Source organism: Dermacentor andersoni, chromosome 1 (assembly GCF_023375885.2).
Source record: "Dermacentor andersoni chromosome 1, qqDerAnde1_hic_scaffold, whole genome shotgun sequence".
NCBI lineage: Eukaryota > Metazoa > Arthropoda > Arachnida > Ixodida > Ixodidae > Dermacentor > Dermacentor andersoni.
This window is the reverse complement of record NC_092814.1, coordinates 238,584,340-238,607,463: the sequence shown is the minus strand read 5'-3', so window position 1 is coordinate 238,607,463 and position 23,124 is coordinate 238,584,340. Positions and strand designations below refer to the sequence as shown.

Below are 23,124 nucleotides of genomic sequence, written 5' to 3'. Positions count from 1 at the left end.
AAAATTTCACACAGGAAATATGAGTGGATGCATCACAAAAAGGCAATCGAAATTAAGTTTTTTCATACTGAAACTCAAAAATAGGGGCTGGTGTTACTGCTTGCCAGAAATGACACACAATCCAGAATAATTGAGAACCAGAGCCTGTGTCAACCAGCAGACAATGAGAAAATGATGCACCTAGACTGCCCAGATATGACAGCGTGGTCAGAATGCATAGCTCTGTAAGATCTGTATCATATCAACTTACCACCTGCATCATCTGCAAACAAGCTATTTAACCCTTTAAGGGCCAGCAAAAAAATAAAGCATTCAGAAAGTGTCATTTTTTCAACTGCTCATTTGCATAGAAATTTTTTGCAGGTTCGAAGTACAGGGTGTCCCACGTAACTTGCGCCAAAATTTAAAAATATGCAAGTGCCACGTAGCTGGACCGAACCAAGGTAATGTTGTTTGCCGTCACTTGGAGCAGTCAGACCATTTTTGTATTTTGCCTGATTATATAATTAGTTATTATTCATTGATTAACTTCTCAAATATTACAATCAGAGCAAAATTGTCAATCAGAAAATTGTAGACCATCATAAAAAAATTCCCAATCCACCTTTTTGTTGCTTAACGCGTGCTACATGAAATTTTTTCCAAGCATTAAAGAATCCCGCAAAAGCACGCAAAAAGTGCCGTGCGACTAGTCATGCAGCATTCTTTCATGTTTTGCAGGCTTTTTTTAACACTTGGAGAAAACTTTCATGTAGCATGTATTGAGCAACAGAACGATGAATCAAGAATTTTTCATGGCCTACAATTTTCTGCTTGACAATTTTGCTGTGATTATGACATTTGAGAAAATTAATAATAACTAATTGCATAATTAGGCAAAATACAAAAAAAATAATCTGACTTGCTCCAAGCAACGGCAAACAGTATTACCTTGGTTTGGCCCAGCTACATGGCACTCCCACATTTTAAAATTTTGACATAAGTTCCATGGGACACCCTGTATATGTATAACATGGGGGTAGTCAATTCACAAGTTGTGTCCAAAAATACGGAACAAGAACCACGTACATTGACTACAATTGTCAGAGTTGATACAAGTTCCATCGCAACACTTCGATGCTACAGGTACATTTTAGAGCAAGCATTTGTTCAGAAAGACTTGCGAACGCAAAAAGTCAAAGTTCTCGAAGTGTGGCTGTAGAGCATTAGGACGTTGCTTTATGTATGATAGATCTCAAAACACAGTATGAGGCAAAGTCTCACCCTGCACTCCTTACACCGGAAGCATGTTACTATGCAGAATTTATTGACAATGTTGCTTCGACTTTTGCATCAGATAACGCACCGCTTTGTTGGATGTTCTTTGCCTGCTGTAGATGGGATAAAGTCCACAAAAGTGCTGTGCCATCAGATGAGTAAGCCCTGCTTCTGAAGAATATGCACGCTTGAGGGGGCAGCAACACGTGACTGGCATCCACCCTTTTTAATATCTCTGGTGGATGAATGGAGTCCGTAGGCACCTTAGCAGCCAAAGAGGGAACTTGCCAGAACGTCAAAATGGACTGGACGAGCCCGGCTCACTAGTGGAACTTAGAAAGAGCGGCCAAACATATGGACAAGATAGACTAGTCCTTGGCACCTTATACAAAAAAAATTGTGACCGAGTAGGGCTCATCCATGACGCTTAAAGGGTAAAGGTTATTAATTTTTCAAACTAGGAAATTAGCAGCCCAGCAGCTTCGCCAAAAGTGTTTCTACAGTATGCAGTACACATTTATAACCAATTCAGCCAAAGCCGAATACTGTACTTCACCTTTGAACACAGGTATGTAACTCGTATATATGTAGAGTAAATTTAATTGATTTTTTCTTTCATTCTTTTTTACTATTACTAAGTGCGTCTACAAATAACACCATCATGTTTCGTCTAGAATGAAGTAAAAACATTCAACAGTATCTTATCTCAGAACTACCACAAAAGTGGCACAATTTCATAACACAGACATTCCCATGGTTTATAGTTAAGGATGAATTGAATTGAATGTGTGGTATTTATTGGCACAAGGGCCAGGTATGGACAAAGAGCACCAAGCCAGTGTTGATGAGTTTGCAGTGAAGTTATGACTTCTATGAAATTGATGTGACGCGGCTGTAAAGGGGCCTTAAGAATGGTCGCACTAAAGTGCATAAAGTACATGTGTAATAAGATTATGGCGATGACAAATGACGTGTACTATGAGCATTAAGGTGCATTGCGAAATAATGATACCATATACAAAATATGTAAGATGCTAAAATTGACTAGAGCACCACTGCCTCGTTAGAGCCCTTGAGATACAAGGGCCTGGAGGCATGTGCTATACAAAACAACTATCACAGCGGCGTCCTCTGGAAAGAGGATGCGCTACAAATTTAATGGGCTTATAACATGTAGGACAACATCATTTAAGAAATTGAGGACTGCTTTGGTGCTATAAAAACAGTTCTTTACCAAGAAACATAGCCGCGTGAAGAGGGACGCAATAATGATATGCAAGAGGAAAATGTTTCTTTCTATCAGATTCGGCTTTCTGACACTCTAAGAGGATGTGGAAGACGGTCAGCCTCTCACTACATCGACCACAGGTTGGAGGTTCATTTCCAGTAAGCAGAAAATTGTGGGTACCAAATGTGTGCCCTATTCCGAGACGACAGAATAGGACATCTGTTCGCCGTGATTTTGTTGGGGAGGGCCAAAAACCTAGCTGTGGCTTTATAACGTGCAGCTTATTATTTATTTCTGCATTCCACATGCGTTGCCAGTGTTTTTGCAGTTTCTTTCGTAAGAAAGGCTTCAGATCTGTGACAGGGACAACAGCCGTAGGAATAATAGCTAGTGATGTGAGTGATGTGGCCATTTTATCAGCTAGTACATTACACTCGATACCTCTGTGGCCAGGTACACAGCATATTACTATATGTCTATGTGATAGATAAATATTGCATAAGAGTGAGTAAAGTTCAATGAAAACAGCAATTGTATGCTTCTGTAAAGAAATTAATGCTTTTACAAGACTTAGCGAGACTGTGAATAAAATTGCTCTGTCGAGTTTTAATTTCTTTATATGTTTTACTGCAGACAGTACTGCGTAGGCTTCTGCAGTGAAGATACTTGTTTGCAGGTTCAATACGTCAAATTTAGAAAAAGAGGGACCAACAAGAGCATAAGAAACACCAGCATGTGATTTTGACGCGTCTGTGTAGAATTCGGAGCAGGGGTACTTCGATTGAAGTTCACGGAAATGCATAGCGATTTCGAGGTCAGGTGTGTGCTTTGCGACCTCTACAAAGGATACATCACAATCTATCACCTGCCACTCCCAGGGCGGTAATAGATGAAATAGGTGAAGCTGATGTACGTTCTCTGAAAATGGAGTGACCACTCATCTGACTCTACATATAGACTTTCGACAGGGCTTGTTCTAAATGCGCCAGTGGCCAGGCGGATACCCAGATGATGAACGGGGTCTAACATCGTTAGCACGCTCGGTGCGGCAGAGTGATATACTACGGCACCATAGACTAATCGTGATCGAACTAGGCTCCTGTAAAGATTCAGTAAACACTTGCTGTCGCTACCCCATGTTGTGTGGTATAGGATTTTAAGTAAGTTCATTGTTTTTAGACATTTTGCTTTAAGCCATATAATGTGTGAAATGAAAGTAAGCCTGGAGTCAAGTATAGCACCTAGAAATTTGTGCTCTTTGTTGACAGGAATTTGTTATCCGCCCAGTTCTACACAAGGATCTGGAACCAGGCCTCTTTTTCTTGTAAAGAGAATACAAGAACTCTTTTGGAGGTTGATTTTAAATCCATTTTGGTCAGCCTACTTGGACACCTTGCTTAAGCCCTGCTGTACCTGTCTCTTACACACTGTAAGGTTGCAGGATTTGAAACCTATTTGTATATCGTCTACATAGACGGAATAAAGAATGACCAGTGGTAGTGAAGCACGAAGTATGTTCATCTTAACGATAAAAAGTGTACAACTGAGTAAGCCTCCCTGGGGTACACGAGTTTCTTGTATAAAAAGTCGTGATAATACGTTGCCGATTTTCACGCGGAAGATACAATTCGACAAATAGCTTTCAATTATTTTCAGGATATTTCCACTGATGCCCATTCCCAACAAGTCTCGCAAGATCCCATAACGCCACGTTGTGTCATATGCCTTCTCCATATCGAGGAATATTGATAAGAAAAACTGTTTCTGTACAAATAAATTGCGGATATATCCTTCAATGCGCACAAGATGATCTGTTGTCGACCACCCTTCTCTGAAGCCACACTGATAAGGATCAAGTATATTTTGAATTCAAGCAAATGTACGAGTCTGCAACTAATCATTTTTTCAAAAAGCTTACGCAGACAATTTGTAAGAGCTATCGGACGATAACTTGCCACCAAGGAAGGGTGTTTACCCTGCTTCAGAACAGGGACCACAATCGCTTCTTTTCATGTGGATAGAAGATATCCTGCAGCCCAAATAGTGTTGAAAAGTGCGAGTAGTGTAACTTGTGTGTCAGTATGTAAGTTTCCGATCATATCATACATGACTCTGTCAAGTTCCGGTGCAGAGCTCTTGCATGTGTTCAAGGCAGCTCCCAACTCAGCAATACTGAAAGGCCGGTTATACCGTTCATTCTGTCTGCATTTAGGTATGATTGGCTTACGTTCTTCTATTTCTTTGTGTTTAAGGAAGGACTGAGAATAGTGGATTGAGTTCGACACACGCTCAAAGTGCTCCCCAAGAAAGTCTGCCTGCTCTTCTAAGGTTCACCAGAGGCAACGGATTTATTTGCTGCCCTTTTAGCCTCCTTACACCATTTCAAACTTTCGCCTCCTGTGTGTATGAACTTATACCTGAAAGGAACCTCTCCCAACTTTCTCTCTTCGCCTGACATAGTATCTGCCTTCCCTGAAATTCTATGTGCTTAAATTCAAAGAGATTTTTTGTATTCGGCGATCTATGCAATATGCCCCATACCTTATTCTGCCTCTTTCATGCATCTCTACAGTCTTCATTCCACCAGGGAACACGTCTTTTAAGTGAACCACCATTGGGTTGTGCGATAAGCTTTTCAGCAGCATCACAAATAAAAGCCGTAAAATATGCAACAGCATCATCTATACTAAGATTGCTTATAAAATCGGGCGTTAAATGAGCGAAATGCCTGGACGCGGGCTCGAGGAGTCGACACTCGATGCGCTTATTCGCGCAGTCCGAGGTGCCAACGCGTGAAATGCCTACGCGCGGGCTCGAGGAGTCGACACTCGATGTGCTTATTCGCGCAGTCCGAGGTGCCGACGCGCGAAATGCCTACACGCGGGCTCGAGGAGTCGACACTCGATGCGCTTATACACGCAGTCCGAGGTGCCGACGCGTGAAATGCCTACGCGCGGCCACCATAGTGCGGGCTCGAGGAGTCGACACTCGATGCGGCGAGGAGTTACGGAGTCGCCATCTATCGGAAGCGCCTCGCTGGCGTAGTATGAGGGATCACGCGGCGCGCTCCTCATAGATTTTGCTGTCAACGCTCACTGAAAACACCACGCGGGAGCTCTCCCAAACATTTCTGTAAGTGCTCTCAAAACGAGGGAAGCCTCTTACTATCTAAATAATAATCTTGGGCCAACTGAAAGCACAGAATCGTTTAAAGACGCTATCTCTTTACCGAATACGTACAGTCAACGCCACTGCGCGCGGTCGCCGCAATGGAATCTCCCGAACCGGCTTCTTGCGTGAAAGGTAGGTAAACGCTGAGAGCAAACTATGTGAAATATGTTCTTATAGTGGAGCGTAATAGAATGAAGCCTCAATGCAGCGATCGCACAAACTCGCAGCGACCGACTGTGCGTCTGCACGCCTGTCCGCGCACTGTTTCGCTTTCGCCGCGTGCGCGTTTTTGAACTGTGCCATGTTAGGCAGCAGAATATGAGCATTTGACAGTATACAAGCAACCAGGCGAGGGTCCGAGATGTCTTAGGCGAGGGTCCGAGATGTCTGCGCGCGATGTGCTTGATCGACGAGTCGGAGACTCCTATGCGCAAAATGCTTAGCCGCGGTACGAGGATTGCGTGCGCGATGTGCTTGGTCACGAATTCCGAAACACCGAGTGGTGAAAGGCCTAGCCGCATGTCCGAGGATTCCGCGCGCGAATCTTTGGTCGCGAAGACCGCGCCGCCGATGCTCGGAATGCTTAGCCGCGGGTCTATCGGCCACGCTACTGCGACGCGAGCGCAGGAGCAATGGCGAACCGCGCTGGAGCTTTAAGGGTCTGTTCGATTCGCCTGCATCACTGTGAACCAGTTCACGGCGGTTCACGAGAAGTTCAAAAACTGTGCAGCTCGATTCCGGAGGTGCAGGCCCAGCGAAACACTCGAAACGAATGCAAAGGTGCAGACGCGGTGTAGATGTTATGCTATGTCAGACTAATGTGCACGGAGTGTGTAAGTTTGAGAGGTCCTGAACTGCAGGTATGATCGGTTTCTGGGGCGTAAATACGCACTACAGTTGCGTAGACACATCACACGTGTGTAAGCGGGCTTTTTACGGTGCTCGCGCCCGTGTGCTGCGTCGTCTGCTGCGTCGCTGCTTCGCACCTGCACCTGCAGGCACCTGTCGGTGCCTGCACCAAGTCGGCACCGGCAGTGGAGCGGGTGCAGAAAATCATGAGCCAGCCGTGCATCTTTCCTGCACCTTTTGAAACGAACGTCGTGGTTCTGCGGCCGCCATTGCTGCACCGCTGAAACGAATGGCAGGGTGCAGCACCTCGTGAATTGGTTCAAGTGGTACAGGCGAATGAAACGTACCCTTTATAAACGGTGGCTGGAGTCACATGGCGGGCATCATAGGCGGACATGGCCAATCGCAGACTCGTACACGACCTTCAATCATTTCCCTTTTGTGTGCTCGTTTCTGTACGGAGGAAATAGCTGAAGCGGCAAATTTGAAGTCAGGGAAATGCGCTTTCCAACGAGACCAAGATGGCGGCGCTGCTCGGTTGCATCGTTCCAGATATATTGTGGCTTGAAAAAATGCTGTTCTTTCTTGAGTTCCGCGTAATTTTTCGCCACCTTGGCTGATAAAACAAATTTTTAGAGCACTTCTACGTGGTTTATAGGGATATTTCGGAACTAGATAGAAGAAGAGTTATAGAAACTTAAAATGTGATTTTCAAAAAGTCGATTTTTCGGCCATTTTCCCATTTTTCGCGATGCGAAAGCTGCGTCCCCCCTTAACTTGTTCTCCCAGCTTCTTTGTCAATCTACAAATTTCTGCCCCATATCTTCGCACCAGTAGAATGCACTGATTGTACAACTTTCTTTTCAATGATAGTGGTAAGCTTTCAGTCAGGATCGGACAATGTCTGCCATATGCACTCCAACCCATTTTGTTCTTCTGTAAATTTCGTTCTCATGATCAACGTCCCCTGTGAGTAATTGACCAAGGCAAATGTACTCTTTCACAGACTCTAGAGGCTGACTGCCGATCTTGAACTCTTGTACCCTCACCAGGCTGTTGATCATTATCTTTGTCTTCTGCATATTTATCTTCAAACCTACTGTTACACTCTCTCTGTTAAAGTCCTCAATCATTTGTCGTAACTCGTCCCCAGTGTTGCTGAACAGGACAATGTCATATGCAAACCGAAGATTGCCGAGATACTCACAGTTGATCCTCACTCCTAAGCCTTCCCAGTTTAATAGCTTCAATACTTCTTCCAAGCATGCAGTGAATAGCATTGGAGAGATTCTCCTTGCCTGACCCCTTTCTTTATGGGTATCTTTTCACTTTTCTTGTGGAGAATCAAGGTAGCTGTAGAATCTTTGTAGATATTTTCTAAGATATTTACGTAACCCTCCTGTACTTCTTGATTACGTAATGTCTCTATGACTGCTGGTATCTCTACTGAACCAAATGCCTTTTTGGAATCTATGAATGCCATATAGAGAGGCTGATTGTACTCTGCAGATTTCTCAATTGTCTGATTGATGGCATGGATGTGATCCATTTGTAGACTATCCCTTCCTGAAGTCAGCCTGTTCTCTTGGTTGACTGAAGTTGACTGTTCTCTTGGCCCTTATTCTGTTGGAAATTATCTTGGTGAATATTTTATACAATACTGGTAGTAAGCTAGTGGGTCTATAATTCTTCAATTCTTCGTCTCCCTTAAATTTTGTGGATTAGTATAATGTTGGCATTTTTCCAGTTCTCTGGGACCCTTGAAGTCGTGAGACATTTCGTAAAAGGACCGCAAGCTTTTCAAGCATGACGTCTCCTCCATCTTTGAAAAAATCGACTGTTATTCCATCTTCTCCTGCCACATTTCCCTATTTCATGTCTTGCAAGGCCCTTCTAACCTCAACGCTAGTTACAGAGGCAGCCTCTGTAACCTTTCGTTACTATGAATTCGAATGGAGGTATCGTGGCTGCTCTGAGTACTGAACCGGTCGATATAGAATTATTCTGCTGCTTTTACTACATCTTTGAAATTGCTGATGATATTACCCTGCTTATCTTTCAGTGCATACATCTTGGCTTGTCCTATACCAAGTTTTCTTCTCACACTAATTTCATGCTGTGTCCATTTTTTACTGCTGTCTCAGTCTTTCTTACGTTATACTTTTGAATATCCCTTACCTTAAAAGCACTTCTTGTTGGGCTAGTTGGTAGCAGTTCATTATAAAATATGAAGACGCCAAGTAAACAGACACACACAAGAGAAGAGAACGGGACAGGGCGCCACAGTTGATCCTCACTCCTACACACCTTGTTGACCAGTTTTGACAGTTCAGCGAATTCTATCTGATCTCTTGGGTTGGACACTTTCAATCTTTGTCATTTCTTTATGAGGTCTTTCGTTACTTGGGAGAGCTTATCTACTGGTAGCCTTGGTGCCTTACCTCCTACTTCAATTGCTGCTTCTGAAGCCAGTCTAGTAACGGTTTAGTTCATTACCTCTACGTCATCTTCATCCCTCTGTTCTAAGGCTGAATATCTGTTTGCAAACACCAGCTGAAATTGGCCTGGTTTTTTCCTTACTGCGCCTGTTTCTTCTTGACCAATTTGACTCTTTTTCTTTTCATACTGAGGTGAATCCTAGACCTCACTAACCTATGATCACTGCATTTTACCCTGACTAACACTTCTACATCCAACACTATACTGGGATCGGCAGAAAGTACGAAATCTATTTCATTTTTTGTTTCACCATTAGGGCTTTTCCAGGTACACTTTCTGTTGATACGCTTCCTGAAGAAGGTGTTCATTATTCGCAGCTTATTCCTTTCTGTGAATTCTACCCACATCTCTCCTCTAGTGCTCCTAGAATCAATGCCATAGTTGCCAATTGCTTGTTCACCAGCCTGCTTTTCCCCCACATTTGCATTGAAGTGGTAAATGACTACAGCATATTAAGTTTGCACTTTTCTTATCGCTAATTCAACATCTTCATAAAACTGTTATATTTCATTATCATCGTGACTGGAGGTTAGAACGTAGGCTTGTACTACCTTTATTCTATACCTCCTAGTATTTAGTTTTAGTACTACTGCTCATCATCATCATTAGCCTGTTTTATGTCCACTGCAGGACGAAGGCCTCTCCCTGCGATCTCCAATTACCCCTGTCCTGCGCCGACCAATTCCAACTAGTGCCAGTGAATTTCCTAAGTTCATCGTTCCACCTAGTCTTCTGTCGTCCTTGATTGCATTTCTCTTCTCTTGGTACCCATTCTGTAACCCTAATGGTCCAACGGTTATCTAACTGGCGCATTACATGACCTGCCCAGCTCCATTTTTTTTCTCTTGATGTCAATTAGAATAGTGTCCATACCCGTTTGCTCTCTGATCCAACCACTCTCTTTCTGTCTCTCAACGTTGTTCCTAGCAATCTTCGTTCCATCGCTCTTTGTACAGTTCTTAACTTGTTCTAAAGCTTCTTTGTCAGTCTCGAAGTCTCTGCCGCATATGTCAGCACTGGTAAAATGCACTGATTGTACACCTTCCTTTTCAATGATAATGGTAAGCTTCCAGTCAGGAGCTGGCAATGTCTGCCGTATGCGATCCAACCCATTTTTATTCTTCTGTGAATTTCCTTCTCATGGTCAGGGTTCGCTGTGAGTAATTGACCTAGGTGAACGTGCTCCTTCACAGACTCTAGAGGCCCAGTAGCAATCCTGAACTCTTGTTCCCTAGCCCGGCTATTCATCATTATATTTGTCTTCTGCATGTCAATATTCAACCCCATTCTTACACTCTCTCTGCTAAGGTCCTCAATGATTTATTGTAACTCGTCTCCGGTGTTGCTGAACAGTACAATGTCATCTGCAAACAGAAGGCTGCCGAGATATTCGCCTTGGATCCTTACTGCTAAGCCTTCCCAGTTTAATAGCTTGAATACTTCTTCCAAGCACGCAGTGAATAGCATTAGAGAGATTGTGTCTCCCTGTCTGACCCCTTTCTTTATAGGTATCTTCCTGCTTTTCTTGTGTAGAATGAAGGTAGCTGTAGAACCTATGTAGATATCTTCCAAGGTATTTACGTAAGCCTTCTGTACTCCTTGGTTACATAATGCCGCTATGACTGTTGGTATCTCTACTGAATCAAATGCCTTTTCGTAATCTATGAAAGCAATATAGAGAGGCTTATTGTACTCTACGGATTTCTCGATAACCTGATTAATGATATGAATGTGATCTATTGTAGAGTATCCCTTCCTGAAGCCAGCGTGTTCCCTTGGTTGACTAAAGTCCAGTGTTGCCCTTATTCTATTGGAGATTATTTTGGTAAATATTTTATATAATAGTGGGAGTAAGCTAATGGGCCAATAATTTTTCAATTCTTTTGTATTTAGTTTTAGTACGACTACTGCTACTCTCTCATTAATGCAGTAGGATTTCTCAATGTTACCTGCTATGTTCTTATGGATTAGGAATCCTACTCCATATTGCTTCTTATTTGAGAGTCCTCTATAGAAGAGGATATGGCCATTATCAGCACTGCACAAGTCCCACCAGTTCTAACTTCATGAAGGCCAATAATATCCCACACAATGCCTGATAGCTCCTCAAGGAGTCCTTCTAAGCTAGCTTCACTCGAGAGGGTTCGTGTGTTGAGCGTTACCAGGTTCAGTTTTCAGTGGCGATCTGTCCGGGTCCAGAGATTCTTAGCACTATCTGCTGCCTTGCAGGTCTGACCACTGACTTGGTCAGGTGCTTCGAAGTTGCTGGGAATGAGGGCGATTGGTTGATTGAATGAGTCATCAGGAAGGTAGTGGCCGAATACTGCACCATGGAGGCCAATTCTGTTCAGGTGAGGGAGTGTCTTTTGTGGAAGCTTAGTGGGCCTTTTTAATTTGGCGGTGCCTGGATTAGTTAGCTCCACTGGCTCTTGGCATTTTTTTGCCGGTGTTGTAATTGGAGTGTTAATTTTTACAGTGATCAAAAGTATTCTCACATATTTCATGCACTGGGTGTGTTTATGTACTTGCAAGTTATTCAATTTAGAATAATTAATTGATGAACTACATTTTTTTATTGAAAGGTGCACACAAATAAAGTGAAGTGAAATAATGGAGAGAAAGAAAAGAAATGGCTGAGCTTGACTGTTTGCACTAAAATTACACCACTTTACAATTTCTCTCAAGTCAGCAAAAAAAAAAAAGTAGGAGGTTAAAGCAGTAGCACAGCATGACTGCCTAAGCTTAAAATTCGGAAAAAAGAAGAAAAAAATCCAAGCTTGCAGTGCATGCTGACAAAAAATTATGCAACAGCACTATACGCTCATGCTTATGTCTGCAAGATACCCGAAGAGACCTTTAAAAAATCTCCGAGCAGGTTTTTGTGCAACAAAACATACTGGCAACACAATTTCTCATGGAGCTTTAAAAATATAATTTCTTGTTGTAACACTGTTACAATGTAGTTATCTAAAATTTCGAAGTGAATTATGCCCAAATTTAATTTAAGAAATGGTGCATACATGAGCTTGGGCCATAATAAGTGAACTTCTTTTTCTCTTCTCTCTCTTCTTTTTTTTTTTTTTTTTGAGCATTTCCTTGGTACTTGGCTTCCACTGTTTATGCCAAGAGATCCTTTATACATCCAAATTAACAGTTGAGAAATGCTTTTAGATGTCTAATGCAGCGCTTGGCATGTGGAAAGTTCAAATGTGCTAAAGAGTTCCAGCCAGTTTTCAACCAGATTGTCAGCTGTTCCCAAACGAAAGCAATGGTATAATGTGTGGTCTCTACTGCTCAATGTAAAAAGAATTGGGAAAGCATTTGCAGCTTCGTATGAAATGTATATTAGTTTTGTGAATTGCTGCTTTTGTTAAAGGAGCTGATGCTTTGTTCAAGAAATACCCTGGCATGAGTTCCTGACTTTGGAGGAGGCCATACAAATGGTACTCAGTGACGAATATATGGAGCCCGATTATGTAATGAGTTTGCCATCACCAAATGTGGATGGCGTTGTGACAGGTGAAAAAAAAAAGAGATGGAGATGTGTGTGCTCAATTCATCAGATATCGGTGGTTCCATTCCATTCTCGTACTTATATGACACTAGCATTTCATCGTAGAAAACTAAGTCTTGTTTAACAGCTCTCGTCATCTGCCATCAACACGCCACCCTTTTCCTCTTTCATAAATTCTTTTAGACCATTCTTAACAATCCACCATACATCATATTTCCTTGATGCAGATCGAAGTGCACCAGTCACGGACTTCATGATGGACATCCATGCAGTCGGACCAGCACCTTTCCCCATGCAGCTAAAGACTGATGTCACTACCATCATATGTCAAATGACATGTTCTGAAATTGTTGCCATTATTTTGTAACTGCCTGTATTCATTGATTAATGTGCATGTAATCAACCCCGCAGTAGAGTCTTCAAGGTAATAAAGTAAATTGAAAGCCCATGTAGAAGAGGAATAAGAGGATAGAGCAACTGTGATAAAGGATGGCATTTTTCAAAGCTGATGCAAACACATTTCTCAAGCTTTATTCACTCAAATATCAGAAGAACAGTGATTTTGCCCAACTCTTCCATACCATCTTCATTTGGAGCCAATAAAGCACTTCAGGCACATTTTCAAATTGCAATATCGAAGTACTCATCAAACTTGTGCCCATTAAAATAAATTACTGTCATTTCACTCTCCCTGTAAAAGTTCTGTTGGCCATTGATGCTCTTCTGTTCATCACTGAACATGATCAGCTTTATCAAAGTCACCTGAAACAACATAAATGTGACTTGTGCCGCGAAGAACTGGCCTTGCACAAGTACCTCAATGAATGAGGAAGGCATTTTATTGTGTAAAGAAATAGTACCTTCAACAGCTCTGTATATCCAATGTAGGGCTAATTGTGGATTAAAGCTTGTTAGTTTGCTCTCACAGCTATAGTTGTCAGATTTTCGCTACAAACAATGCATGGAACCTGTTTGGGTCAACTTCTTTGTGATCGCAAGTTTGGTAGTGTGTGTGGCAGTGCGAGGCAGCTTGGAGGCAGTATGCTGAAGTTATAATTTAGTTGCCCCTGGGTGAAGCTAAGATTATTAAAATGTTGTTATGAGGATGTACAGTACATCAAAGTAAAGATGAATGTAAGTGGACCACATCCTGTACGCTCTCTCACCTTACACATCAGAAATGAAAATGGGCACCATATGACTGAATGGGCAAGCAGAGGAAGACCAGGAGGTGCAAAAAGAGCGCATTTACATATACAGTCGATCCCGGATATATCGAACTCGAAAGGGATCGCGAAATAGTTCGATATATTGATAATTCGAAATATAAAATATGCATGTCAAAAGCTTCTCTAACAACTCCACACATCTCAAGGCAGTTTCCCGATGTCGTGCCTAACGAGAACTTACCTATCTGTGCCTCCAAGGCGCGTAAAAAAACAAAAACACAGCGCGATGACCAGAGCACTTTATTTTGGAAGAAAAAAATCTGTGACCTTTGCTTGCTTTTTCTTCTGCACCATCAAGTTCATTAAGCTGTCCTCAAGCTTGTTGACAGTGCCCAAATGAGAAAGGCCAGCTCCTTCCATTGTGCCACAACAGCGGCGAATGATGCTGAACGCTGATGCAAGTTCAGTTGCAGTGCATGGTGGTTGGTGCTCTTCGTCAAAACCTTCGCCGCTGCTCAAGTCTGCGTCCTCGTCACCCATGATGTCAGTCACAATCTCCGTATCAGTGCGATCCGCTACAGCTTGCATGCCGTCATCAGTGCTGACGAAATCGCGTGCTGTAACGCCGCCTGCGATGGCGCCTGGGAATGCCGAGAGCTCGCGAAATTAGCATCCCAGGCATCCAGCGTCATCATCTTCACTGTCAAGACATCCGTCGTCTGCAGCTACCACAAAGCCTGCTTTGCGGAGGCGGTTCACAATTGTGCTTTTCTTCACGTCGTTCCAAGCACCAGCCAGCATTTGAATGGCTCCGAGAAAGTCCACCTTGAGTTTGATTCCTAATCGAAGGTTGATTAGGAGCCTCTGCACCAGTCGTCGTCTGTACCCAACCTTAAACGCTTTCACAATGCCTTGGTCGAGAGGCTGAAGTTTTGCCGTTGTGTTTGGCGGCAGAAACTTGAGGGTGATCTGCTTTAATGGGCAGACGACATGATGGGCCGAACAATTGTCAAGAAGAAGACAAACTTTGCGGTCAGACTTCTCGGCATCCCACGCCTGTAGCCATTCAACGAAAAAATCACGTGTCATCCAAGCTTTCTTATTGGACGCGTATCGAACTGGGAGGCCTTTCGCGTTCTTAAAGCAGCGTGGCGACCTGCTCTTTCTGATAACAAACGGCCGTAGTTTTCATGATCAATCCATATTTGCAGCAAGCAAAATCGATACGCGCACTTTGCTGGTCTTTCCACTATGGCATGCAGTGCCCTTCAGATGCAGAGTCTTGTTCGGCAGCATTTGCCAAAACAGTGCCGTCTCATCTGCGTTGAATATTTGCAACGGCGAAAAGCTGTCGGAAATATATGGCCACTCTTCAGACAACCACTTCTCTATGTGACTTGTGCTAGTCGCCTTGCTTTCACCCAAAAGGATCTTTCTGGCGATGCTATAGCGGCTCTTAAATCACTGCTGCCAACCAGTGCCACCAGTGAAGCTTTCTTCTCCGAAGGCCACAGCAAACCATTTGGCTTTATCCATGAGCATTGGGCCGTCAACAGGTATGTTCTTGGCACGTGTCTCCAAAAACCAGGTGTACAATGCCTTCTCGACCTTGTCAAAGATTGGGACGCGCACACGACACGCTCCAGGGCGACTGGACTGCACTGCCTTCAGCTTAACATCGGCTTTGTTCTTGAGGATCGTACTCAGGGTGTTGCGAGGAATTCCGAATGCTGTGGCGACCGACGACTTTTTCTCGCCAGCCTCCACCCGTCAAATGATGTCCGCCTTTGTTGAAAAATCCAAATTCTTGCATTTTCTCGCGGCCATGGCTCTGGAACACGTGCCAAAAGTGGAAAGAAAAACGCATTGCACCACACGAGTCTCGAGCCTTCGCGTTGGCCTCGTGAATAAAAGGAACAAAGCGAATCGAAAGACACACCGCTCCACGTCTCTGCACTACCACAAGCCCAAGCTGCACTGGCCTCGTTCGTCTCGCTGCGCCAGCCAACCAAAACACAGGAAACAGGCGCCTGCGGTCAGCATGGTTTCTCCCTCCCGCTTCCCTTTCACACCCAATTACACTCCAAGTGCTCCTCGTCAAGTGCCTTTTACCCACATGTGCCTTTCTCAGAGTGCGGGGCGGCGTGCGTGAGATCGCGGGAACATCGCGAGATCTTCGTGAGGAGAAGCGCACTTGCGGGGGTGGGGTATGGTGGGAGAAGCGCACTTGCCGGGGCGCAGCTCAGCACGGAGTTCGATACATCGATATGCCAGTGCACGGGAGTTCTATATACGTGAACAATAGCACTATACTTTTGCATGGGATTCCCAAGGGGATTTTTCAACTGTTCGATATAGGCAATAATTCGATATATCCGGGTTCAATATATCCGGGATCGACTGTATAAGAAGTGTAATATGACCCTCTACAATAACCACTGCACAGCCTGTGTGCTGTGGGGAAACTGCATGTTCCTCATGGAAGCACAAGCAAGCTCGGTTGCACTATTTTTACCAAATAGGAACAATCTGTTATAAATAAACTACAGCAGAGTGAAGAAATTTTTCATTCCAACTTAAAAAAACCTGTGAAACCAATTGCAATGATCAAATTTGTTCTGCATCTTCTGCATCTGATAGTGTTGCTTAATGGGTCTTAAATGTTGACACATTTTGTAAAAGGAATGCAATTTAAGCTGTGACCATTAGTTTACACGCAAATTGACAAAATAAAAATAAAAGATGGGGTCAGATTCAGTTGCAAATCGATGTCCACAAAACAAGTGCAGCTAGACAATGCACATGCTTTTCATACCTGCTGCAAGAGGAATGCCCACAAGGTTGTAGATGCTAGCAAGGAAAAAATTCATCCGAATTCTTCGCACAGTCTTCCTTGAAAGATCAACAGCAGCCACCACATCATAGAGATTGTTCTGAAATAATGAAGGATAAACAAATATGAACATTTATAGCAAGCACAGAGACTGACTTGTGTGGAAACAAATACAACTCTGAGTAGCAGTGGCATGAAATCATTTCAAGGATATCTGAAGTCACAAGTAGGATGCCAATAAATTTACTGTGACTGCTGCACAATGAGTAACCTGAGTTTTTTAATGGCATATACGCTAAGCAAACAGGCAAATAATGAGCATCATGGCATCACTACCTTTCTTGCACTCTCCCTACATGTCATAAAAACGCAGTACTCTGTCCCCACTACAGAAGCACGCTGGTACAGTAAACTTCCATTAATACAATCCCGGCCAAACATCCCGGCCGGCGCCCGAACATATCTATGGGCCCTAACTTTCATTGCTTTGATCCTAAAATTCGCCTTCACGCAATAATTCGAACTTGACTCGTCATCACACACGCGGCCCAACCCCTATGGTAACCCCAATAGCAATTCTTTTAGAAGCAGCGTCTGTCTTGGAGGAGCTTAGCGGACAGTGAACGCATAGAACATGCATTTAAAAAAATCTGTGATCTAAAACGGCTATTTGGCCTGCCCTAGGAAGAATTGAAGCAATAGCTGTAGCCCACAATGTCTGATTACGGTACTTACCCAATTCTAACGCATGCCTTCTTGCTTTTTTTTTTTAAAGAAAACTGGGCCGTAAATTGGCTGCTTGGTGCAATAGGATACAAATTTGGAAGACACAAGCTTTGCCTTTAAGAGTGGAACACGATAGCATTCAAAGATCCCTGACTGCATCTCACGCCTCCCAGCAACTGCAGCTTATGTAACTGTAATGTTTACCGAGAAACACTGGTGGCAAATGCTATGCACGAAGGCAAGCTTTCTGGTAGAAATGCGGCCTCTTGCTTGGGCCGCAATGCGGCAGAGGCGAGCCCCATCTAGAGGCGTTGCAAGGAACCGGGTGCGCCACTCTGTAGTCTACAATATTCGCGTGTGCCGGCGCGTGCAAATCTTGGACGCCGTGGCCAGTCTATGAATGGGAGAAACACTGGAAAAGGGTTTTGTGTTTGAGTTTCCACGTAACAGAATTATGTTTTCTCATATATTCAAATTACAATCCCACGCTATCATGTCTGTAGGTTGTGTGTAAGTTGTACTTTACGATTTTCCTGATGTATTTTACTTTGAGAAATTCAATTAGTTCAGTAAATTTTTTGCACTACATGGAGGGCCTGCGTGGTTGGATATGCATGGTTCGGAATGATTTTTGTAGAAACGACGGTCGATGCTGGATGCTGATGACGGATTTTCTGCGACACGGGGGCCCTTAACGCTGGCGCGTTAAAAACTAAAAGCATGTTCGTGGGGTTTGTATACTTTACGGCACAACACAAACGACAAACGTACTGCGGTGAATTTGACTTTGAAAAACTGTGCAGTGATGCTGACTTTAGGAAACCGGCCGTCATTGTGCAACACATATTTTTCTTTCTAAACAATCGGATGCGTGTCAGATGTCTACTTTGTTTAAAAGCTTTAATGTAATCTCTGCATTATTTTTCTACTTGGAACACAGAAAATTGGCGTGCATTAGATTTGGGGACATGTTAGACTCGGGCAAATACTGCCAAATTAATCGGCAGTATGTTCCAACATCCCTTATGCATATTGTTTAATTCGACCTGCTGGATAATTAGATCGATTTTGACAGTCCCATCACGGTCGAATTAACAGAGTCGGCTTTACTGGTCCCTTAGCAAAGAAAATGCTACACAGCATAGAATGAAAACGGCAGGGTGAAATAGTTACAACAAAGAACACTGCAGTGTCTGTTTAAAGCATCCTTTTAAAATTCCCTGTTTAACTGTAACATGGAATGGTAGACCATAAATGGCACCTTAAATTCATCTTTAGAAAAATATATACTGATAACCTCATCATAATACAATGCTACATCTTGCAAGTAAGTGAATGCTCGTGCCAGAACAAAGGCTGGCAATGCTAGGCCATTGTAAATATTCAGAATATAAAATGTAATTCTTACTTTAAATTTTTGTCACTCAAGTGTTCCTCAAAAAGTCACATGACTATACCTGCATGTTCAAAGGTAAGTGAAGCAACACAGTGAAATACACTAAGCTTTAGATAAGTGTAAGGCGATATCTCATACATAGCAAAAACAGTTTTTCCTAGGCCATGTTGCAAAAAACGTGAACCCTATACAGTTTCTGTTAAGGCTATTTGAAGTTGCAATGCTGCACATCTGCATCAGCACAGAAATTCACAAATTTAAAAGGGAAAGCTGCTGCATGACATCATTTCTCCACAAGGGGGGGTCAAGATCAATATATCAACTTATTTTGCGTGAAAGAAATTTAGAGAGCTCTATTTAAATCAAAATACATCACCTATGCTAGACAAGATTATCCTTTTATTTTTCAAACTGTGGAGAAGTTTAAACTTGTATTCAGCATTCAGCTTCAATGCCCAATATTATCAATATCAAACTTCAATATCACTAAAGTTCTTCAATTTATTGCTACAGTACATATGAAACAAGACTAGTAACATTTTTCCCAAACTTTCACTGCCTTGTGCAGTACATTTCATAATGCTGGCTTGACTCACATCGCAAAGGCAAACTTTCACTACAGGCTTTGGCTTCAAAGGCCAGGGCTCCTTCCTGCTCCTTTTAAGCTGGACGGGCACTTGCCGCTCGGCTTGCTCAGTTTCAGTCTCCGCTTCCCGCGTGTCTTTGCTCTAAATTTTTATGGCAAGCGACATTACAGTAGCTAGCAATGCATCGAAGCTTTGCCTTTGACTCGGGTTTGTCCGAAAAGCAGTGCATGGGAGTGAGAGATTTGGTTCGAAATAACCATTGCATTGTTTTTGGAGTTCAAATTCATGGGAGATCTTTTTCTATCCAAATACACAGGGCTTTGCCGGGACCAACAGAGCAGTTCAAGTTATTCGTCAGTTTGAATCAAGAGATTTTGAATTATTGGGATTTCACTGTAATGAGTTACCATGACTCATGCTAAACATCACGAAGACTGTGAGTGCATAAACGACATTCTGCTGTATGTGACTAGAGATGTACAGCCTTTGTCAAAATTTCCAAGCCACTGCACATGTGATCAGATCTGTTGCTTGACTGCATGCACTAAGAAGTTTCATTTTTAAAAAGCCCAGGAGATTGAGCGAGACTGTGCTTTCCACTCTGCTGGGCTTCAGAGCAACAATGTTTTTGTTAATAATAATAATAATCATAAAGAAGCTTCAGTGCTTCAAAACAATTAATGAGCCTTGTTGACTTATCTCACTCATTAGGCATGCTATCTTAAATAAAGCATAGAAAAGATAAGGACACAGAAATAGAAGGACGAAGAATGAAGAACAAAGAATTATGAACAACTGGTCAGGCCTTCCACATTTTCTCATATTTCATCTCGTTCCATCAATTTCATTTCAGTAGCATAAAACATGATTCGAAGATACAGCCTTCCAGATTTTTAATATTAATGTGCAAGCATTGACCACACGGCATATCAGCACCTTAGAACACACAGTACAACCATACAGCTACAAGTAGGTCCTGACACTCATTGCTGCTGCTTTTTCTTCTCTCTTTTTTTTTAATGAAGGTTGCCAGATTTATTGAAATAGCAACAATTATACGGACACTTGAAGCATGTTCGCACCGTCAATGCTGCCACCAACGCTGTGCAGTCCTGGGTCTATCAGTGCATGCGCAGCCCAGCCCACTCAGCTTGCTCTGCCCAAATGGCCAAGTGCATATGCTGCCTGTGCATATAGTGTGTTGAAGGTCACATGACCTGTTGCAAGTGCCAGTGCAAAGGGCTAGCCAAGAAGGCTGGTGGCTTGATGTACATTGTCTTCCCGCATGCCCACTATTGGAGGTCACATGATCTGCCAATTTTGGAGGCATGGCACAATTGAAATGGTAAAAGAAACGGCAGCCCAGAACGATCACTTTGGGACAAGCACACAAACTCCTCACAGCCAGCACGCCTTATCAAGCCAGCATTGTGACCATGAATGCTCGTGGTCATCGAGTGAATTCACTTTATGTGTGTCTCTGGGCATTCAACACTATGCTTGTTTAGGTAAGTGAATGCTTAATGCAATTTATGCTGACCATAAAACTTTAAACAACTTAATTTGTGTAATAATCTAACACTTTGCTATCACTGTCTGTCATGAGCCAATAAAGGAAGAAAGAAAGAAGAAGAAAAAGCAGAAGATAAGAAGAAAACAAGAAGACACGAGGAGTCAGTGGCAGAAATAAAGAAAGAAAGAAGATAGAAAATAAGAGTGTACGAATAAAAAGAATACAATATGAAAGCAGAAGAAGAAGCGCAAAAGTGCACGTGCAGCTACGTGGCCAATGGGAGAAGGGACACGTAGCCCAAGAGAGTGGCCCAGCTACGCTACGGCGAGAAGGGGCTGGAGGCCGAACAGGATGGGTGGATCGCGGAGACGGCGGCAATGTAGTGGAAGCAGTTCTTCAGCTGCCGCGGCCACGACCCGCGAGCTGAGTGGACCTCCCACCGGAAGCCGCAGCTACAGGCTGATGGCGCCGCTTCCCGGATTCCCTGCGGCTACGATCCGCAGCTTGTGGAGTTGACCGGGCGATCCAGGTGCCTAGGTCACTCCACCCTCCTGACCCCCTGACTAGGCCAACCGTGGACCGAACGTCGGACACAGCGACGTCAAGTCTACGACGCATCGGCAGGCCCGACATGGCGTCGGAAGCAGTGACGACGAGGTGATGTGGCCATGTTGATAGACTTTATGTAAATATTTTCAATTTCATAATACGTCGTGTGCGAGGACTTAAGACAATATTTTCAATTAACTAGCTTTGTATATAGCTTGTCGTATGTTAGGGCTTTGTCATTGGGTGGGCAACGCGTGCTTTCTGGATATATGTATTTTTCTTATGCTCATGCCCCATAAAGGCTTTTCCTAACTCAAGCATTCCTTGCATCGCGTTTACCACCCTGAGACCGTGACACTGTCAATGCATCACCTTTTGGGTGAAACTGTGACTTTTTCTAAAGTATCAGGAAAGCGTAAAATGCAAGCAGCTGTATTAGGTAGAATCAATGCATGCAGAGACCAGAAAGCATAAACATCAGTTTTCACACTTCTTACCCGAATCAAGACCAAGTCTGCAGCTTCAATTGCCACATCTGTGCCATCTGAGAGGGCGATGCCAACATCAGCCTTAACTAAGGCAGGTGAGTCATTGATGCCATCCCCAACCATGGCGACTTTGAAACCTTTATTCTGCAGGTCTTGGATTTTCTCTGCTTTGTGTGAGGGCAAAACTTGAGCAAACACTTCATCAATGCCAACCTGCAACATACAGGAACACTTTATGTCAGGTACAAGTGTTTCTCGAAGGTTGCTGCTTTTGTGTGCATCAGCAGAACACAATTGGAAAAGCGAACATAAAATGATTTTTCACCACCTGCTTTTTGAACGCTAATATTAACACATTAATTACTAATTTAAGATTCATTTAAATATATTCAGTTTGACATATATTGTGAATATTTTAAATGAAAATTCATTCCTAGTATGATCAACTACCAGCACCCAACAGCATCCTGAAAAATTAATTAGAACTTAGGACACATTTATTAGTTGAAAATAGAATGCAATGACAAAGTATATTTGCACTTGTAGAAAGTCAAAATAAGCAATGACACTAATAAGCTGTGGGACTGCAGGGTGCCAGAGATCAGCAACAGTGGCATCATGGGAACATAGAAAGCAAATGCTTCAGCCATGGCTGGTGGCTTGCTGGTCAGTGCTTCAGTGATATGTATTCCCCACAAACCAGAGTCAAATTATTGGATGTTTAACTATAATGAACCTGATCAGTAATTACCTTAACTTCAAAATGGTACTAAACTGAGCCAGTACGTATACATCAAGTGAGGGACTAGCAACACAAAAGGGAGGACAGGAAGCAGACACAGACGAGTGCAGACTATACAACTGCATTTTAATGAAAAAACACTGTAGTCTTGCCCAAAGTGCAAAGCAGTCGAGTTATAGCTAGCTGTGACAATATTCTGTCCAGCGTAGTATCCCTTGTATCAAACATGTAAAGCAATGTGTGAACAATCTGCACATATAGAGAATCATGGCTTTTGCCTTTTCTCCATGTGCATCCTGTACTGCACTTCCTTACCCTCAGTTTATTTAGGCATCTGCATTTCTTTAGTGCCACTATTCTGAATTTTTTTTTTTTTTTGCCTTGGTTCTGGTTTACGATGGCTTCAAGCACCATAACACACCCCATGATGAGCACTTCATAACTCATTGGTGCTCCTAATTCTCACATTTAGTCAATATCATGGTAAAGCAGTTGGCTGGTGGATAAATCTTCAGAGGGAAGGTTCCAGCTGTGAAACTGGTTGTAGTGCCTCCTTTTCTCTTAATTAATACATGGTGACCTTTGTAACTTGTGCTAACACTT

General features: G+C 43.0%; 1 protein-coding gene across 3 annotated transcripts in view; it reads right to left on the bottom strand.

Moving 5' to 3' along the window:
• LOC126548032 (copper-transporting ATPase 2-like) overlaps window positions 1-23,124 on the bottom strand; it is a 118,780-nt gene that overhangs the window by 5,618 nt on the left and 90,038 nt on the right. For 2 of the 3 annotated variants that reach the window (XM_050196106.2, XM_055063536.1), the window contains 2 exons: window positions 21,789-21,992; window positions 16,503-16,620 (listed from right to left, as the gene is read on the bottom strand). In XM_050196106.2, coding sequence (XP_050052063.1) covers window positions 16,503-16,620; window positions 21,789-21,992 — 322 coding nt within the window. Of the gene's footprint in view, window positions 1-13,027; window positions 13,281-16,502; window positions 16,621-21,788; window positions 21,993-23,124 lie in introns of those variants that run through there. The other variant, XM_055063537.2, reaches the window with a different exon arrangement.